Source organism: Bos indicus x Bos taurus, chromosome 8 (assembly GCF_003369695.1).
Source record: "Bos indicus x Bos taurus breed Angus x Brahman F1 hybrid chromosome 8, Bos_hybrid_MaternalHap_v2.0, whole genome shotgun sequence".
In the NCBI taxonomy this organism is placed as follows: domain Eukaryota; kingdom Metazoa; phylum Chordata; class Mammalia; order Artiodactyla; family Bovidae; genus Bos; species Bos indicus x Bos taurus.
Window position 1 is genome coordinate 109,928,616 of NC_040083.1, and position 19,330 is coordinate 109,947,945.

Consider the following 19,330-nt stretch of genomic DNA (forward strand, 5'->3'; position numbering starts at 1 on the left):
GCTGTTATTCTTTGTGATGAGCTCGTGATGATAAGAGCATTCCTTCTTACCTCTGTTTGATCTACTGACTCAGGCTTGTTGTCTCCTGGGAAACCCACGCAGGAAAGATCAAAAATGGTTTTCTTTAGGTGCTGGTTGTCCGCGTACAGCTCCTTGACCAGCTGGATAAGGTCGCCGACCTGGGAGATCAGAGCAGGAGAGACCCGGCTACCCACAGGCACACTTCTGCCTCTTGGGGCCATGGTTACTGAGCAGACCTCCCAGCATCACAGTCATGGAGAGCCAGGCAGCCTGACTCCAGGCTTCAGGCTCCCCCCAGGTACAGTGAGAAAAACACCAGCATCTCTCTGTTGTAGCCCCAGAGATCCTGGGCAAGCTGCCTGGTCTAAGCCTCCGTTTCCGCTTCTGTAGAATGGGCTACCACGAGAACGGAAGATGACCACGGCCACGGTGCACTAATGCCCCCCGCGCAGTCTAAGTACCCCATCCATGACAGCGTACAGCACCTCTGTCTTGCACTTGAGAGCCTCCGGAGGAAAATCCCCCGGACTGACACTTCTGAGGCTGTGTCGGAGGCTTGTTCTATGGCCTCCGCCTTCCTCTCTCTATGCCTATCTACCACTGTCCAGAATAACAACAGTCTTCAGTTCCAAAGCAATTCATGGCAACTGAAACACTCCCTTGAGCTTTAGTCAATCACTCCTTACAAAAATCCCACGGAGGTGCACAGGCCGGTGTGACTGTCCCCATTTGACAAGGAAAAGCCCGAGGTATAAAGCAGCTCACTGCCCAAGGCCCCAGAGCTGGGGTTCCTGGAGAATTCAGTGATGTACAACACTGGCCAGAGTGCCAGGTCAAGCGGGCAAGGGCAGCTGCCCGCACAAAGCAGAGTCAGGCCTGGACTCCCGGTCCAAGGCCCCTCCTTAAGGCACAGGTCTCACAAGGACAGGTGCATAAGCAGCTGATCAGACACCACCTTTATTTCCTGCAAACTTCAAATTCCAGTGGTCAGTGACTTTCCAAACCCTTCTTCAAGGGGTAATCATTCGCCCCTGAAATAAGCGGGAAATCCCACCTCAGCACAAAGAGCAGGTGTCCCCTGCACCCAAACGTAACACCAATCAGACCCAACCCTAAAGGTTACAGAGGGAAGAACGAGACAGTCTGACCCTGCAAACAGCCACGGAGTGCCAGCCAAGGGGACTAGCTCCCGCCCGACACACAGCCACAGTAGGGACCAGCCGTGGCTCCTACCACCTCAGCTTCCTCACCCTCAGAACACGGACAGATGCCTCAGTGCTTCCTGCTGCATTCCTCTGAACATAACTAAACTTCTACACTCCTGTTTTTTATCTTTTCTGTACCTTTTTTCCTCTCCCTCTCTGCCGAGAAAGTTTTCTAGTTAGATAAGCTCCTACTCATTGTCCAAAACCCACCTCAGGTCTCATTTCTGTTGAGACGCTTCCTCTGATCTGGGAAGGGCCTCCCCCACCCCCTACCCCCACCAGACAGACAACCTCTCTTTCTCTGCTGCGCCTGCACCTCGCATCTCTGCCTGGCACAGCCCTCTGTGCACTCTGCAGTAACACGGCTCGGACACACATCCATCTGCTCTACCAGGATGCGACTTATTCCAAGACAGAATCTGAACCTGTCACACACAGATGATCATTTTACAATAAACCACAGTGTCCTCTGAGTTCACACTTCCTCCTCTTATCAATGGCTCTTAGAGCCTTGAAATACTCAACCACCCTAACCACACCAATGATAACAGATGGGAAGACCTTTCCAAGTTTTAGAAAAGATTTATTGACCAAACCTGAACCTTTATTCTTTCAAAAACCATCTATTAACTCCCACTATATGTGCCAGGCAGGCACTGGGAAATCAGAAATAAATAAGATACACTCACTTTAAGGTGAGTGGCCTACTGGGGATATAGAAGAATAATCAGATAATTATAGACCAGTATAGCAAGGACATCAATGAAATCAGGTACAAGAAGAGAGGAAGAAGACCAGAGGGAAAGAGGGCTAATTCCAGGGGGGATGGGGTGCTTCCTGGAGGAGATGGGGCCTGGGTGGGGGTCCTCAAGCCTGAGAAAGAGTGCATCAGACACGGGGGGTGGGGGGGCGGTCTCCATGGAATGTCCGTGGAGAGACGGGCAGGGAGAGAGGCAGCAGAGGCAGGGAGAAGGGCTTTTGGAACCTCACACCTCTAATCAGGAACCCAAGAGACAACAAATAACTAACAAAGCACTGAAAGTTAATAAAGTCAATACCTTTTTCTTAAGCTCTTCTTGAGAAAAATGTTCCACGTGCAGCCGATTGTGTTCTTCAAGGCAAATGCTCAGGTAGGATGTCTGATCACTATAAAATGAAAATGTTTCTTCTGCACCAAGAAAAAAAAAAAGAAAGAAAAAAAGGAGAAGAGCAACAGAACGTCAGAAGGAGATCCTGCCCAGACCCACCCCAGTGCGGTCCACCTAATGCACCTGAGCTGCAGGAGGGGTGGGAGGGGCGTGAGCACTCCTAGGGAGTTCAGGGCCCCTCCTCTGGGGCGGGAGCCAATTTTCCTGGGTCTCTACAGGCTGATACTCAATGCAGGGGTTCATCGTGGGCCGCAGGCTTTCCCTGCGGCCAATTCTGAATTATAATTTGCGTATCCAGTGTTGTCTGCAGACCATTCTGAGCGGCACAAATAAGTGGTGATTTTTCAGTTTAAATAAGGGAGTGATTCTGTTTAGAAAAATCAGATGTGACCCTCAGGGGTAGAACTCAAGGGAAATAAAAAGTGCCTGATGTGTTTTTTTTTCCAGCTCCAGAGTCCACCGTGGCAGCGAGTCCACACTGAGAGGAGAAACTGCCTGTGAGATCTATGATGGGGAGTCCTGGGTCACCCATGAAGGGTCTGCTTTCTCTGCAGCAAAGCTCACACTCTCACAGGGAGCACGAGGGCAGAGAGGGGCCAGGCTAGGAGCATGAGGGCAGAGAGGGGCCTGGCTAGGAGCGCGAGGGTGGAGAGGGGCCAGGCTAGGAACGCGAGGGTGGAGAGGGGCCAGGCTATGCAGAGGGCACGGGGGCAGAGACGGGCCAGGCTAGGAGCGTGAGGGCAGAGAGGGGCCTGGCTAGGAGAGTGGGGGCAGAGAAGGGCCTGGCTAGGAGCGCGAGGGCAGAGCGGGGCCAGGCTAGGAGCGCGGGGGCAGAGCGGGGCCAGGCTAGGAGCGCGAGGGTGGAGAGAGGCCAGGCTATGCAGAGGGCGCGGGGGCAGAGAGGGGCCAGGCTAGGAGCGCGAGGGCAGAGCAGGGCCAGGCTAGGAACGTGAGGGTGGAGAGGGGCCAGGCTATGCAGAGGGCGCGGGGGCAGAGAGGGGCCAGGCTAGGCAGTGAGTGAAGCAGGATCTCGCTTAGCACACGTGGGGAAGAGCTGATATGCTTAGCATGCTGTAAAGAGCTGGACTTCAACGGAAGGTGTCCTGGCTCAAATCTGGGTGTCTTCATCTGTGATGTGATGTCAGTGCCTACTCTACCCAATGGGTCGACGGCCAGGATCGGGGTGAGATGTTAAGGGCCTCCCACTATGCCCTGTACACAGCAGGTGCTCAAGACCTGTCAAACCTATCACTGCGATGACTGACTTTAAGCATACATGCCAACACCAGGCTAGAGACACGGAAAGGATGAAGATACCAATCCGGAGTCTACAGGACTCAGGTTCTAGCCAGTGCATGCAGGCCTAGTCACTTCAGTTGTGCCTGACTCTTTGCGACCCTACGGACGGTAGCCCGCCCAGCCCCTTTGTCCACGGGATTCTCCAAGAAAGAATACTGGAGTCGGTTGTCATTCCCCTTCTCCAGGAGATCTTCCCAACCCAGGGATCAAACCTGGGTCTTCTGCACTGCAGGTGAACTCTTTATCGTCTGAGCCGCCAGGGAAGCCTTAGGTTCTAGGCAGCGAGGGGGCCAAATGCTGCTGTCCTGAGCACAGCAGGGAAGGTACCATGGGACCTCCCAGGGCAATTCGAAAAACAGGCATCATGGGACCCTCCCTAATCATAGCCCCTTGTGGTCATGACAGTTCGAAAAGCAGTATTCCAGCAGCAAACAGCAGTTTCACCCCCATGCGTCTACGCACTGGGTGCCTGGGGAGGCCAGACCCAGATGTTTGGGGCAATGAGTGCTGTTGATCCGAGAAAGGGGATGACGAGGCCCTGAGGTTATCTGGAGCTAGAAGTCAAATGATGCAGAACAGAGCGGCGGCAGCGAGCAAGCGGCCCTGCAGCTGGCCCTCAGGGAGCCAACGCAACGTGCTGGGCCCCGGCCGCCACCGGCCGCAGCCACCCGAGTCCAGGCCAGAAGAGCAGCAAAAACACTGTCCCTGCAAAAGAGGCTCCCCAGACGAAAGCCCCAAGGTGCTGCGTCTCCTACTGAAGCCTGAGGACTCCTGCCAAGCTCCGCACGGCCCTCCACGTGCAAACGCATGCAAGGGAGCGAGTACCTTCCCGCCGCCGGATCTCGCTGATCTGCTCCTCCAGGGCCCTCCGCAGGTGCTGGTACGAGAGCACGTCCCACTCCAGCCGCTTCCGCAGGGCAAAGACACTGCTCAACTCAGCCTGCAGGGCACTGACACTGGTAAAACAAGACACCATAATTTATAAAAGATCTACTTGTGCTGTAAAAAAAACCCAGCCAGCCTTCCTTTGATTTTTATGTTATTTGTGAGATGTTTGTCTTTTTTTCTTTTTCTGGCTATAAAAGTAAATACAAGTTCATAGAACATTTAAAATATAAAAGTGAAAAAAATATTTTTAAATATAAGTATGAAAAAAGCAAAAATTACTATAACCCCAACATCAAAGAACATATGGCAGACTGTATTCCCTCTAATCTTTCTCCCTGAGTATTGTTATAAGGTTGAAATCATACTGGACATAAAAAACTACATTGTGCATTGCTCGTTTAAATATCTCCCTCCATTTTCAGAAATAATTTACAAGCATCACTTTTAATGATTATGTAATATTAAGCTGGGTAAACGACCCAGCGTTTACTTTAAATCCTCCCCTATCAGTGAACATTTGGGTCCTTTCCCAAGTTTCTGCTCCAGATGTAGCTAGGTAGATATCATTTAATTCTTCGGAATGTTTCTCTGTTTGGAATACTGTCTTGCACAGGCTTGGGTATGGAAGGAAGGCTCTAGAGGGTCTGCTGTGTCACCCCAAAAAGAGGTGGCGCTGGAGGTTAAGGGCGAGGGGCAAGAGGGACAAGAAAAAGAAGAGAAGCGTGAGAGCTGAAGGCAGGAGGGACTGAAGCACCGATCTAAGGTTCAACAAAAGACTAAAGCGGTGGGTTAGCCACTCACAGATGAAGAGCCAAATGGACTTTTGTTTGAGGGGTGGGACGATGTAACAATACGGTGCTGACCTGCGCGGAGGGCTTGATGAACTCGGGGCGGCCCTGAGAAAGCCCACCTCCCAGAATCCACCCTGACGGGGGAGGGCCATCCCCCAGAGCTCTCTCCAGTGATGGGAACGCCTTGTATCCACACCGATGAGCACGGCACAGCCACCGGTGGGTCGCGCCTGCTGGGCGTCTGAAAGGGGCTACACTCCAAGGCACCGAATGCCCGGTGTGGTAACTGAAACGTGTGCGGTCACACGGCCAGCGGCTGCCGGACTGCACGTGCTTCCAGGCGGGGCTCCGTGGGTGAGCACGCGGCAGGGGTCTGAACCGACTCCACAGGCTCCTGCAGGGACACGGACTCCAGCAGACACCTGAGCGACACACACACTGTCCCCTCAAAGCCCTGTGCCGAGAGGCTTGCTTCTCACCCAGGTTAGCTTCTGGAGACAGATTCCCTGCAGCACGACTGGGTCAAAGCAAACGAACACGCTTTGCGACTCCTGAAACGCCTTAGCGAGTCAGAAAGCTCGTCTTAAATACCAAGAAATGCGTCACTCTGTCTCGCACGTGACCTTTTTTCCCCGAGAAGGCCCATCAACACTTAGAAAATGTAGGAAAGAGTTTATCAATGTGTGGGTTTTTTTTTTTAGGGAGCGGGCCCATCAGCTTTCATCAGGTTGTTCTAGAGGGGTCCACAGCCCCAAATGCTAAGGAGACGTCGCTCTAAGATACGAGCGCCACGGACTCAAGTCCCTCTTCTCCTCCAGCGACTCCCTCCAGCTCCGTCCATCGAACTGCACGAAGAAATCAACATCTATTGGAAGGAAAATAAACCATCATGTCTAATCTTCTATGCTCGCTGCTTTGAAGATGGTTCATTGTGAGGCAGCCTCCTTGCCAGGGAAGGGGCCTTCCCAGCAACTTGTACCTAGTTCCATTTCAAGACAATCATAATGATCAATTTGTAAGGCTGATGGAAAACCTCACAGAGGTGTCATAGCACAGCACTCGCTCGGATGTGGTCGTGCTGCAGACACATTTAACCAGGGGGAAGAAAAAGAAAGACTGCTCCAGCGAAGCTTCTGCGATGCGAGCTGGGGCGAGCTGACCGCTTCACTCCTTCTCCACTCTCTGGCAGGGAGAAAAGTACACAGCTGCAGCTCCTGCGTCGGTCATCCCTGTTTCCCCAGCCCCAGGATCCCTGCACAGCGTGAGGAGTCGGGGGAACAAAAGGAGCTTCTCTCAGACAGAAAGGACAGCCCTGCGCCTTCCTCCTTCCGGGGAGGAGTCGGGCAGGAGCTGGGCCTGCCTGCCCCCAGGGCGCCAGCACTCATCGGCTCCAGGACCTCAGCGGTCAGCTCACCGGCCTGCCCTGCTGCCCTCCTCTATAAAGCGGGGACAGTGCCTTTCCTTCAGGTGTTTCGAGGAGTCAGTGAGATGTTATAAGGGAAAGAGTGCAGCACAGTGCCTGACACACACAAGGTCTCGATAAACATCAGCTCCTTCCTTCCATGTAAGTTAACGACTCCCAAACAGCAGGTGCTTACAAGCCCAACCTTCTGCGACTCGTGAGTCACAGCCATGATCTTCATCTGGAGAGGATTTAAACCCCCCAGGGCACATGTGGCCGCATCTGGAGACAGCGCTGGTTGTCACAATCGGGGCAGGGGAGGGTGTCATTGCCACGTGGTGGCAAAAGCCAGAGACGCCATTAAACGTTCTACGATGGACAGGACGGCCTCTCAAGGCAAAAAGTTGTTGTTGTTCTGTAGTCACTAAGTTGTATCTGATCCTTTTGCGACCCCGTGAACTACAGCCCACCAGGCTCCTCTGTCCATGGGTTTTCCCAGGCAAGAACACTGGAGTGGGCTGCCATTTCCTTCTCCATGGGACTCTCCATCCCAGGGATCAAACCCGCGTCTCCTGCATTGCAGGTGGATTCTTTTACCACTGAGTAACCTGGGAAGCCCTTGACAAAAATTTATCTAGCCCCAAATCCCAACAGTGCTGAGAATGAGAAAGTCTGAGTCACAGGCAAACACAAACTGTCCCCTGTCTTCAAGGTGACAGCTGTGCAGTAAGGGCCCAGAGCCAGGGAGCTCTGAGCTCTGAGAATCCTAAGTGCAGGAGCTTAGAAATACCCTTAACATCCCTGAGAGCAGATGTCCATTTCTGTGACACGGGGCTGAAGTGTCGCTGTGAGGAATGAATCATAAAGCTGTCCGTGGCCAGCTGCTCTCTCCCCACCTGCTCTTACCAACTTTAGTTACAAGTACGTCACCCATCTCCAGTCACCCACCTTTCGCTGCCAGTTTGCAGGGGGTGAGCAGCCCTGGAGGGTGGTTGAGCCCACCCGAGCCCATGGCTCCGCCCTCTGGCTACAGCAAGGTCTGAAGGCTCAAAGCCCCCTGCAAGCTGAGTGTGCGGACAATGGGATACTGAGGCATATGAGACTTCTCACATCGCTGTTAGTCTTAACAAGTGTTACATTTATTGAGTATTTCCTTTGTGCCAGGCATCAGGACTTCACATATTAGCATCACGTTTTAAGCAACCCTCTAAGGCAGGTAGGGAGGTAGGTGAACAGGTAGGTCTGTGGGCAGGGCAAGCTCAATGCACAAATACTGACATGTATCTTGAGGCTCAGGGTGAAAAGTGACTTATCCAGGAGCTGAGAGCTGCTGAATGCATTTTGACTCTGAACATGGACAGGAGACCTTTTAAGCATCCGTTAGACGCGGTCTGGCCTGCCCTCGTGCCATGCACGCTTTGATTCATTAAGGAAGAGCCTGCAGGACTCAGAGCCACCACCCGTGAGGCAGAGGAGGGTGACAGCGGTCACTTCTGCCCACAGAGCCTCTGGGCGCCCAGTCAGGGTTAGCGCCATGGTCAAGCCCACTGCGCCCACTCCCCATCTGAGGTCCCCAGACTACTCAACCCACCCCAGGTGAAAACGACGAGCCCCAGAGGCTTCTTAAAGAAGCTTCCTTTCATAGTGAAACCGACTCTAGAACTTCATCAGCATGCTTTCATTTTCCTTAAAACTCACTTCAGACTAAAAATCCTGAACATTATCTCAACGTAAAAGGGTTGGGGGCGGGCGAGGGGCGGACTTTAAAGAGGGAATTCATCCACTGAGTATCTCCCGAGGGCCTACTGCATGCCAGCCCCTGTGACAAGCACTGGGACACGCGGACGCCAGACAGGACGCCAGCCCACAAGGCGCTGATGGCCAGGAGAGGTGGCCAGCCACTGCAGGGCGGTGACTGAGGGAGGGGAGGGCCGTCGCGAGGGCAGAACAGCAGAGGGGCGCCTGTCCTGGGGACTCATGCAGGCCTCCCGACAAGGGGGTTCCTCGAATGCTCAAGGATGAGTTGGGGGCAGAGCAGAGTGCAGAAGCCCACTGAAGGCAGAGGCAGGGAACCCGGCCCCAGGGACAACGAGGACTCTACGTATGACAGCTCAGCTGGTAAGGAATCCACCTGCACTGCAGGAGACCCTGGTTCGATTCCTGGGTTGGGAAGATCCGCTGGAGAAGGCATAGGCTGCCCACTCCAGTATTCTTGGGCTTCCTTTGTGGCCGAAGACAAGGAGCGGTGAAGGGTGAGTTTCCTCAACCTTTTATGACGGGAAACTTTAGACATAAACAGATGAAGACAAGCTGACATCATGAGCCCCCACCCACCGCAGCCTGCCCTGAGAGCCGGGGGCCGCGGCCGACTGTCCTCTGTTGGCGTGCCCGCCCGCCCCGTCCGCTTCTGTGCAGCCGTGAAACGAAGCCCAGAGGTTGATACCCTTCCACCTGTCACCATCCCACCACGCACAGAGGTGACCTCTGCACAGGAGAATCACTGAGGCCAGCCCGGGGCTGGGCCCAGAGGGACCCAGGGGTGTCAGCTGCCTGGACCCGGCCAGGGTGGGAGCCAGGCCACCAGCCGACCATCAGCGTTCTGGCCATGCCTCTTGGCACCACCCCACCGCGGCAGTGCTGTGAGGACACAGGCCACGCCAGGACAGGGACACACCGACGTCACTCACCACCTGCGAGACTTTAGACGGTCATCTCACCTCTCCAAGTTTCCATGGCCTTGTTTACGGAAAACAGGGCCAGTAATGACATTTACCGCTCAGAGCGGCCGTGGGGGCTAGGAGAGGTGGCACACGTGGAGGCACTTTCTGTATCTGTAATAAGGTCTGGTAAAAGCCTGAGTAATTAGTATTAGTGATGTTTTTATCCAATGTACGTGCTATGTCGTTTCAGTCGTGTCCGACTCTGTGCAACCCTATGAACTGTAGCCCACCAGCTTCCTCTGTCCCTGGGATTCTCCGGGCAGGAATACAAGAGCGGATTGCCATTTCCTTCTCCAGGGGATCCTCCCGACCCAGCGGTCAAACCCGTACATCTCCTGCAGTGCCAGGTGAGTTCCCTACCACTAGCCCAGGGGATCCTCCCGACCCAGCGATCAAACCCGTACATCTCCTGCAGTGCCAGGTGAGTTCCCTACCACTAGCCCAGGGGATCCTCCCGACCCAGCGATCAAACCCGTACATCTCCTGCAGTGCCAGGTGAGTTCCCTACCACTAGCCCAGGGGATCCTCCCGACCCAGCGATCAAACCCGTACATCTCCTGCAGTGCCAGGTGAGTTCCCTACCACTAGCCCAGGGGATCCTCCCGACCCAGCGATCAAACCCGTACATCTCCTGCAGTGCCAGGTGAGTTCCCTACCACTAGCCCAGGGGATCCTCCCGACCCAGCGGTCAAACCCGTACATCTCCTGCAGTGCCAGGTGAGTTCCCTACCACTAGCACCACCTGGGGAGCCCTTATCCTGTATTTGCTGCCAAAACAATCATACCACTCTTGCTGCTGCTGCTGCTGCTGCTGCTAAGTCGCTTCAGTCGTGTCCGACTCCGTGCGACCCCATAGACAGCAGCCAACCAGGCTCCCCCGTCCCTGGGATTCTCCAGGCAAGAACACTGGAGTGGGTTGCCATTTCCTTCTCCAGTGCATGAAAGTGAAAAGTGAAAGTCAAGTCACTCAGTCGTGTCCGACTCTTCGCGACCCCATGGACTGCGGCCCACCAGGCTCCTCCGTCCATGGGATTTTCCAGGCAAGAGTACTGGAGTGGGGTGCCACTGCCTTCTCCAACCACTCTTGCTAAGGAAGTAGGAATACCTGATTTAAAAAGGCAATCACTGTCCAAGTATCTTAAGCTTCCTAAGCAAAGTGGGAAGTCTTTGCTGCCTCAGAAAGCAGCAGCATTTATTCAAAACACACGCGTGTTCTGTTTATGTGTCAGTCCAACAGAAGCCCTTACCTGTCTGAGTCCTGTAGAGATTTTACCAGGCGTGTATAGATGTCCCGTTCTTTCTTTATGACCTGAATCAGCTCTTCATAGCTTAATTGTTGCTTTTCCTGAAAATGACAAGGGGCATCTGACATTCAGAGAAGAATTCCGAAGGAGCGCATCCTTACACTATGCAAACAGACGTGGACGCTTTGGTGTGTAAATCCAAAGGTGATGCCCCGTGCCAGGCTCTGGGCCAGGCCGCGGTCGGAGAGCGCCACCTGCAGGCGGAGTGGGGAACGACCGCCCACGGCAGCGGAGGCGGCGTGCAGGGCTCCCCCACAGTGGACACGTTACCCAGCTGCTGCGGAAGGGGCACCTTGCTGCCCGGCTGCCCTCTGTGAGACCGCACCCCCTCAGAGCTGCAGGCCGTCATTTTCACAGACTACGAAGGTGGCCTTTCCACATGTGTTCTTCCTCCCAGGAAAAGACATTCCTCAAACAAAACCCGACAACATTAGGGACAAGGGACTTAATAGGTCAGGTGACGCGTGCTTCCCAGGCTCTGTGAGCGGACTGGTGACAGAGAGACCTGAGGGGCCTCTGCCACTTGCTGGCTACGTGACCTCAGCTAGCCAGCTCAGCACACCTCTTTTGAGATGCAGGCTCCTCGTTTATGAAGGCGTATGTAATTCTGTGAATTCCACAAATGTGAAGCTTTATTTACAGCTCAGATCTTGGCTCTGGTACTTACCAGTTCTGGGGCCGCAAGAAGCTACTGACTAGAGCCACCTGAAAAATGGGGGAAAGCGTCACCACTTTATAGGGCTACAAGCAGATAAAAGTTCAACTGTGTGCTAGAGGAACCAAGGATCCCAGGGGAAAAGGCCAAGAAAGTCAGAAACAACCCATGTCTACAGCACTCTGCCATGTCGGAAAACAAGGAAGTGCTTAAATAATGGAGCACTGTCAAAAGGACACAGGAGCCAGTTTGAAAAGGCCAAACCTGGGACAATCTGAGCATCAAAATAACGGCAGTAACAGATACAACCCACTGAGGAAAACCGAAGTTCATGTCCACAAGGCCACGAGTAAGTTAATACACGGGAAGAAGAGCAGGCTTTTCTTTACAGCAAAACAACTAATAAATGTAGAAGGAATAATACAGTTAGAAGAATCACCATTTGCCAACCATCATGGTAATAAATAGTTCAGCCTCCATAAAAGGAGACTAAAACTGATGGGCAAAAGTCTGAAGACCGGAGTGTGTACCTAACTCAGAATACCTCCCCTCAAATACTAATTACAAAGGGAGAAAGAGCAACCGCATAGTCGAGACCAGGCAGACGCCACCCTCACAGAGTTACCCAAGTCAGCAGGGCCGGGAATGGGACAAATCTAAGCCACGTGCTGCCGGAGAGGACACGCTGAGAACTCAGCCTCTCTCCCGGGACACCCTGCCAGAGAGGCCTCGGCTGAATCCTGTCACCAGGAAGTGTCGCACAGACCCACCTGAAGGAGGCGCCACAAGAGGCCTGGCCTGGACACTTAGGAAGTCTCAGGGCCAAGAACGTCAAAAAGACGGAAGGCTAAAGACTGTGAAATGCGACACGTGACCCTGAACTGGCTCCTGCGGTGAGGAAGGGCATTAGCGGGCCAGCAGGTGAGATGCGAATGAGCCTGAGGGTCGGCGGTGGTGCGGGTCCCTGCCGGCCCCTGGTGTGACGGCCGTGCAGCGTCACACGGGACCGCGTCCCCTCTACAGGAGTGCACACTCGGGGAGTGTGCACACACAGCAGTCCAGTACTCGGGGCGACAGGCTCCACACGAGCAACTGACTCTCAGACGGCTCAGGACAAGCAAAACCCTTTATTCTTGTAATCTGCTTATAAATCTGAAATTATTTCAAAATAAGAAAAAGTAAAAATAAAGAAGGAAAGTTAACGTGTGCACAACCCCTGGCACAGACTAGGTGGTCCTGAATGCCAGGAAGACACCTGGTCTGTGCAGAGAGGGGCTGCAAACGGTCCTCACATTTCACGTGGCCTCAGCCTGGCCCCTAAAGCTCAGGTAGCGTCCTGAGACAGCGCTTCCGACCCCGATGGACACTCAAACACACAGGAGGGGGAAAAGCTACATCTTCATTCCCACTAACCTCTACCTGAAGTTTAGCATTTTCTTCATTTAGGAGCTGAAGGAACGCTGCTACGGCCACAAACCCCAGCAGTTCAGTAGAGTGTTTCCCCGAGATTTGGTCAGCAGAGGAAGCATAGGTACTAGGTGCACGCTGCAGGTATCTCAAAATATCTATTCTTATCACTACTTCAAAACTACGGCAGTCGCTGCTCACCACTCCAAAGCAACACCAGTTTTTTATATTTACAGCCAACTTTTTATATTTTGACAATCAAACTTCAAAATAACTGGTTTCCTTTATAAACCTGTGCACATATTTTCTGCATATAAATACTTTTCCAGGGAAGGCCTTGGCTCCCGCAGACTACCAAAGGGACACAGAGGGCAAAAAGGTTAGGAGCCCGTTACCTGGAAGAACGCTGCTACCACAGGTCAAGGCAACCCTGCCAACGAAAGGTTTCCACGCTAACCCGCTTGTTTGGTCGTGAGAAGTCAGCCACCCACAGCGCTAGAAACGTCAGGCCCTCTTGTAATTCATGTCACAGGTCAGTGGCTCAAGGTGCGCCCGGCTGCCTCCGTACACAGTCCCCAGCGCCAGCTCCCACGCACACACACCGCGCGTGCAGACAGAGGACCCCGGGGCAGCGCCTGGAGGAACGTGCCACAGTATCCAGACGAAGAGGCCATCAGCCATGGTGCCAAGTGCACTCTAGCATTTTCTCATGTAATCCTCACAAGCCAGTGGGCTCAGGCCTTACCACTCTCCCCATTTTGGTGATGAGGGAACCGGAGCATGCAGTCACGGTACGGAGGCAGAGTGTGGACCCAGGCGGCCAGGATCCAGGGCCTGAGCTCCTCAATCCACCCATGAATGACCCACGATGGATGCAAAGCCCTGGGAGCCTGGGGACACAGTCACTGTCAGCCGCATTAAAGGTCAGCCAACACTGACAAGGAAAATTAGAAAACCTACTACACCTTGAGCGTCTACCATGGGAGGCAGGGACGGTTAAGAGCATGTGACCTTCCTTATTAGCTGTGTGAACTTGAACGAGTCACTCAACTTCTCTGCACTTCAATATCCTCACCTATAACAGAGCTAATAATTCTGCCTACTTCACGGGGCTGTGAAAGAGAGGAGCTGAGCTAATCCACACAACATTCTCGCGCTGATGCCCAGCATGGAGTAAACACTTGATGTGCGTCAGCCACAGTCACCACTCCTATGTCCTAGGCCGGGCCCATCACACAGGTCATCTCTCACCATTCCTATGTCCTAGGCCGGGCCCATCACACAGGTCATCTCTCCCCACGCCTATGTCCTAGGCCGGGCCCATCACACAGGTCATCTCTCACCATTCCTATGTCCTAGGCCGGGCCCATCACACAGGTCATCTCTCACCACTCCTATGTCCTAGGCCGGGCCCATCACACAGGTCATCTCTCCCCACGCCTATGTCCTAGGCCGGGCCCATCACACAGGTCATCTCTCACCACGCCTATGTCCTAGGCCAGGCCCATCACACAGGTCGTCTCTCCCCACGCCTATGTCCTAGGCCGGGCCCATCACACAGGTCATCTCTAACAGCGACAACCACCCCAGCAGGTGTATCAGCCTTCCCACTGTGCAGACGAATTAACTGATTCTCCGAGAGGACAGGTCACGTCTTTGAGTCCACTCAGCTATTAAGCTGCAGTCAGAATGTGTGCTTAGGTACATAATTAACCAAGAAGGACTAGGAAGAAAGATGAGTAAATATGGACCTTGGGTGGGTGGATGGTGTAGATTCCAGCTGTAGGACAGACACACCCAGGGAAAGAATCCCGACCCTGGGGGTCTTACCTGGATCGCCCTGAGCCGGGGTAGAAGCCCCAGAAGACCGCCCACTGCGGTGTGGGGCCTGGGGGCCTGGCTGGGTCCCTTCCCCTCCTTCCAGCAGCCACTGCGAGCCTCCCCCGGGTTTCCCAGGCCACTGCTCGCCTCGGCCCCCACCCTCCACCTGCCAGCTGGCCACACCTGCGCTCCGTCCCAAAGGAGTCAGGAAACCCCTCCACCTGGGCTCCCCAGGGGGAACAGCCCCTCCTCCTTGGAGACCACACTCCAGCAGGCAGCCCCCTCCAGGGATACCCTCCTCACACCTTACAGAGAGAGACCCTCCCCCAGCCCCGAGGCGCCCAATTCACCTTCCCCTTCACCCAGAGCCTGTGGACCAACTGCAAGTTCACAGGCCTGCGGACCCCTCGGGGGCAAGGGGTCATCCCGAGCCAGGCACACTGCTTGGCACAGGTCAAATGCCGCCGCAGATGCTGAAATGCTGATTACGAAGGTACAAGGGGAATACAGGGACCGGTATGAGTCTTAAGAGGAGAGACCCCTGTGGGTATTTTGCACAATGGAGTCAGAGTGAGTCAGTGTCTTCCTAGAAGCAAATCGCTCACCCACGTTAAACAAATGAACTCTTTGGAGCCGTCTGGGTCCCATTTCATCCATCACCTATTCCTCGGCGTTGAATCATGCCCGATTACAGAGAAGTCATCTGGCTCCCTGGGCAGAGCTGAAAACCCCTGGATCTCCTCAGCACAGAAGCAGAGGGCCAGGTGGCCCGAGGGAGATCACGAGGAGCCCCTGCCCCCCACCCTCCACCCTGCCCCTCCACACCAGGCAGAGCCCTGGAGTCCACACCCCTTGGCACCTATGAGTCTCCAGGACGTTCCCAATACACACTCCCTTTCACTGCTGTTTTGCTCAAACTCTTCACCCTTGGATCCTACGGCCTGCCGTCAAAAGAAGTTTAACTGATACCTGTACGTTATTTCTAATCATCTCAAGAGGTAGGCATGTAACTCCCCATATTACAGATTAGGAAGATGAGTTCAGAGAGGAGGTGACTTGCCCAAGGTCACAGAGTTAACAAGCAGTAGAACTGACACGCCGACACCAAAGCCAAGGCACCGTCTGCCCCACCAGTTTCCTCAGAGACCGGAAGGAAACACGTGCAATGCCCAGACCTCAATCTGGAGAGGCGCAGACACGTGAAGAGCAAGCTTAATGGCTCACTTCTTGGTAATCAGGGCAATTCAGTGGCCTGGTAGATAGAGGCTGGTCGATTTCAAGAGCTATGTCACAGCTCTGCAACACAGACATTTATTTTACTACTCGGGAAATTGAGCAGTGATGTCCCAACCACGTCAGCAGCCAACCTATAAATCTCCGGCTGCAGCAAGTTAAACATGGTCATTGTGTTTTACTCCCTGTCCTTCAATTCCCTGACCATCCAGCATTAATTCTCAGGATCACACACGATTAGAAGGAAAACAGACTGCCCAGAGTCAGTGGAGACATCATGACAGCCTCAAGTTCTTCATAGAAATGGGTAGAGAATAAACTCTAAAATCAACACAAAACAGCCAAGGGCAGAGCACGGGAAAAAAAAAAAATTCGTGTTTTCTACAAAGAAAGAACTACAATCTGAAAAAAACACCTTTCTCAGGAGGAAAAATACTGTAGACTGCAACAGCTGGGATTTCTTAAACTGACACCTAGAAATTTCCAATTTCTAAAAGATCATTTATAATCTTTTATCCTCAATTTGCAATTACTCTTGCAGAACAGAATTAGAACCTTTGCTAAAATACCTAAGTATTTTTGCAGTCATTTAAACATCACCAGGTTCTAAAATATAATGGAAATGCCCACAGGATGACTTTATACTTGTGGTTCTAAGAAGTATAGAAAACATTAGCCTGAAAGACTGAAAACACGGTGATACCGACAATCAGACTACAGACATGAAATTTTAAATCACTCAACTGTCCAATAAATTTAGAAATATTTTGTTCAACATTTACACCATTTTTTACATGTCTAAAATATTCAAAATAGTAAAGTTTAACTAAATATACTCAAATTAGTGACGATCTGTCCATCTGAAACCTGATGCAATATTGTAAAGTTAAAAATTAACTTTAATTTTTTAATTTAATTTTAATTTAATTAATCAAATCAATAAAATTAGAAATGAAAATGGAGAGATCACAACAGACAACACAGAAATACAAAGGATCATAAGAGACTATTATCAACAATTATATGCCAATAAAATGGACAACGAGGAAGAAATGGACAAATTCTTAGAAAAGTACAACTTTCCAAAACTCGACCAGGAAGAAATGGAAAACCTTAACAGACCCATCACAAGCACGGAAATTGAAACTGTAATCAAAAATCTTCCAGCAAACAAAAGCCCAGGTCCAGACGGCTTCACAGCTGAATTCTACCAAAAATTTAGAAAAGAGCTAACACCTATCCTGCTCAAACTCTTCCAGAAAATTGCAGAGGAAGGTAAACTTCCAAACTCATTCTATGAGGCCACCATCACCCTAATACCAAAACCTGACAAAGATCCCACAAAAAAAGAAAACTACAGGCCAATATCACTGATGAACATAGATGCAAAAATCCTAAACAAAATTCTAGCAATCAGAATCCAACAACACATTAAAAAGATCATACACCATGATCAAGTGGGCTTTATCCCAGGGATGCAAGGATTCTTCAATATCCGCAAATCAATCAATGTAATACACCACATTAACAAATTGAAAAACAAAAACCATATGATTATCTCAATAGATGCAGAGAAAGCCTTTGACAAAATTCAACACCCATTTATGATAAAAACTCTCCAGAAAGCAGGAATAGAAGGAACATACCTCAACATAATAAAAGCTATATATGACAAACCCACAGCAAACATTATCCTCAATGGTGAAAAATTGAAAGCATTTCCTCTAAAGTCAGGAACAAGACAAGGGTGCCCACTTTCACCATTACTATTCAACATAGTTTTGGAAGTTTTGGCCACAGCAATCAAAGCAGAAAAAGAAATAAAAGGAATCCAAATTGGAAAAGAAGAAGTAAAACTCTCACTATTTGCAGATGACATGATCCTCTACATAGAAAGATTAAAATAAATTTTTAAAAAATAAATTTAAAAAAAATTTTAAAAAACCTGATGGGCTGCTATCTTATTTCAAAACAAACTGTGCCTCCTGAAAAGATGCTCAATATCACTATTAGAAAAATGCAAATCAAAACTACAATAAGGTATGACCTCAAACCAACCAGAATGGCCACCATTACAAAGTCTACAGATAATAAATGCTGGAGAGAGTGTGGAGGAAAAAAAAAAAACCCTCCTACATTGTTATCGGGGGTATAAAATTGGTGCAGGCACTGGGGAGAAAGGTATCAGTTCAGTTCAGTTGCTCAGTCGTGTCCGACTCTTTGGGACCCCATGAACCGCAGCACGCCAGGCCTCCCTGTCCATCACCAACTCCCGGAGTTCACCCAGACTCACGTCCATCGAGTCAGTGATGCCATCCAGCCATCTCATCCTCTGTCGTCCCCTTCTCCTCCTGCCCCCAAGCCCTCCCAGCATCAGAGTCTTTTCCAATGAGTCAACTCTTCGCATGAGGTGGCCAAAGCACTGGAGTTTCAGCTTCAGCATCATTCCCTCCAAAGAAATCCCAGGGCTGATCTTCAGAATGGACTGGTTGGATCTCCTTGCAGTCCAGGGGACTCTCAAGAGTCTTCTCCAACACCACAGTTCAAAAGCATCAATTCTTCAGCGCTCAGCCTTCTTCACAGTCCAACTCTCACATCCATACATGACCACTGGAAAAACCATAGCCTTGACTAGACAGACCTTTGTTGGCAAAGTAATGTCTCTGCTTTTCAATATGCTATCTAGGTTGGTCATAACTTTTCTTCCAAGGAGTAAGAGAAAGGTATGGAGACACCTTAAAAACCAAAAACAGAGCTGCCATGCGATCCAGCACTCCCACTCCTGGACAAAGGTCCAGAGAAAATTCTAACCTGAAAGGACACATGCACCCCATATACATACGTGTGTGTGTGTGTGTAGCTTCCAGAAAAACATCTCCTTCTGCTTTATTGACTATGCCAAAGCCTTCGACTGTGTGGATCACAATAAACTGTGGAAAATTCTGAAAGAGATGGGAATACCAGAGCACCTGACTTGCCTCTTGAGAAACCTATATGCAGGTCAGGAAGCAACAATTAGAACTGGACATGGAACAACAAACTGGTTCCAAATAGGAAAAGGAGTACGTCAAGGCTGTATATTGTCACCCTGCTTATTTAACTTAAATGCAGAGTACATCATGAGAAACGCTGGACTGGAAGAAACACAAGCTGGAATCAAGATTGCCAGGAGAAATATCAATAACCTCAGATATGCAGATGACAGCACCCTTATGGCAGAAAGTGAAGAAGAACTGAAAAGCCTGTTGATCAAAGTGCAAGAGGAGAGTGAAAAAGTTGGCTTATAGCTCAACATTCAGAAAACGAAGATCATGGCATCTGGTCCCATCACTTCACGGCAAATAGATGGGGAAGCAGTGGAAACAGTGTCAGACTTTATTTTTTTGGGCTCCAAAATCACTGCAGATGGTGATTGCAGCCATGAAATTAAAAGATG

At 51.3% G+C, this 19,330-nt stretch overlaps 1 protein-coding gene across 8 annotated transcripts in view; it reads right to left on the reverse strand.

The window, feature by feature from the left end:
- CDK5RAP2 (CDK5 regulatory subunit associated protein 2) overlaps positions 1 to 19,330 on the reverse strand; it is a 183,241-nt gene that overhangs the window by 74,215 nt on the left and 89,696 nt on the right. For all 8 annotated transcript variants that reach the window (XR_003512411.1, XM_027550654.1, XM_027550655.1 and 5 more), the window contains 4 exons: positions 10,722 to 10,819; positions 4,499 to 4,629; positions 2,285 to 2,394; positions 51 to 179 (listed from right to left, as the gene is read on the reverse strand). Coding sequence is in view for 7 of the 8 variants with exons in the window: in XM_027550654.1 (XP_027406455.1) it covers positions 51 to 179; positions 2,285 to 2,394; positions 4,499 to 4,629; positions 10,722 to 10,819 (468 nt within the window). In the remaining variant the exon portion in view is untranslated. The remainder of the gene's footprint in view (positions 1 to 50; positions 180 to 2,284; positions 2,395 to 4,498; positions 4,630 to 10,721; positions 10,820 to 19,330) is intronic.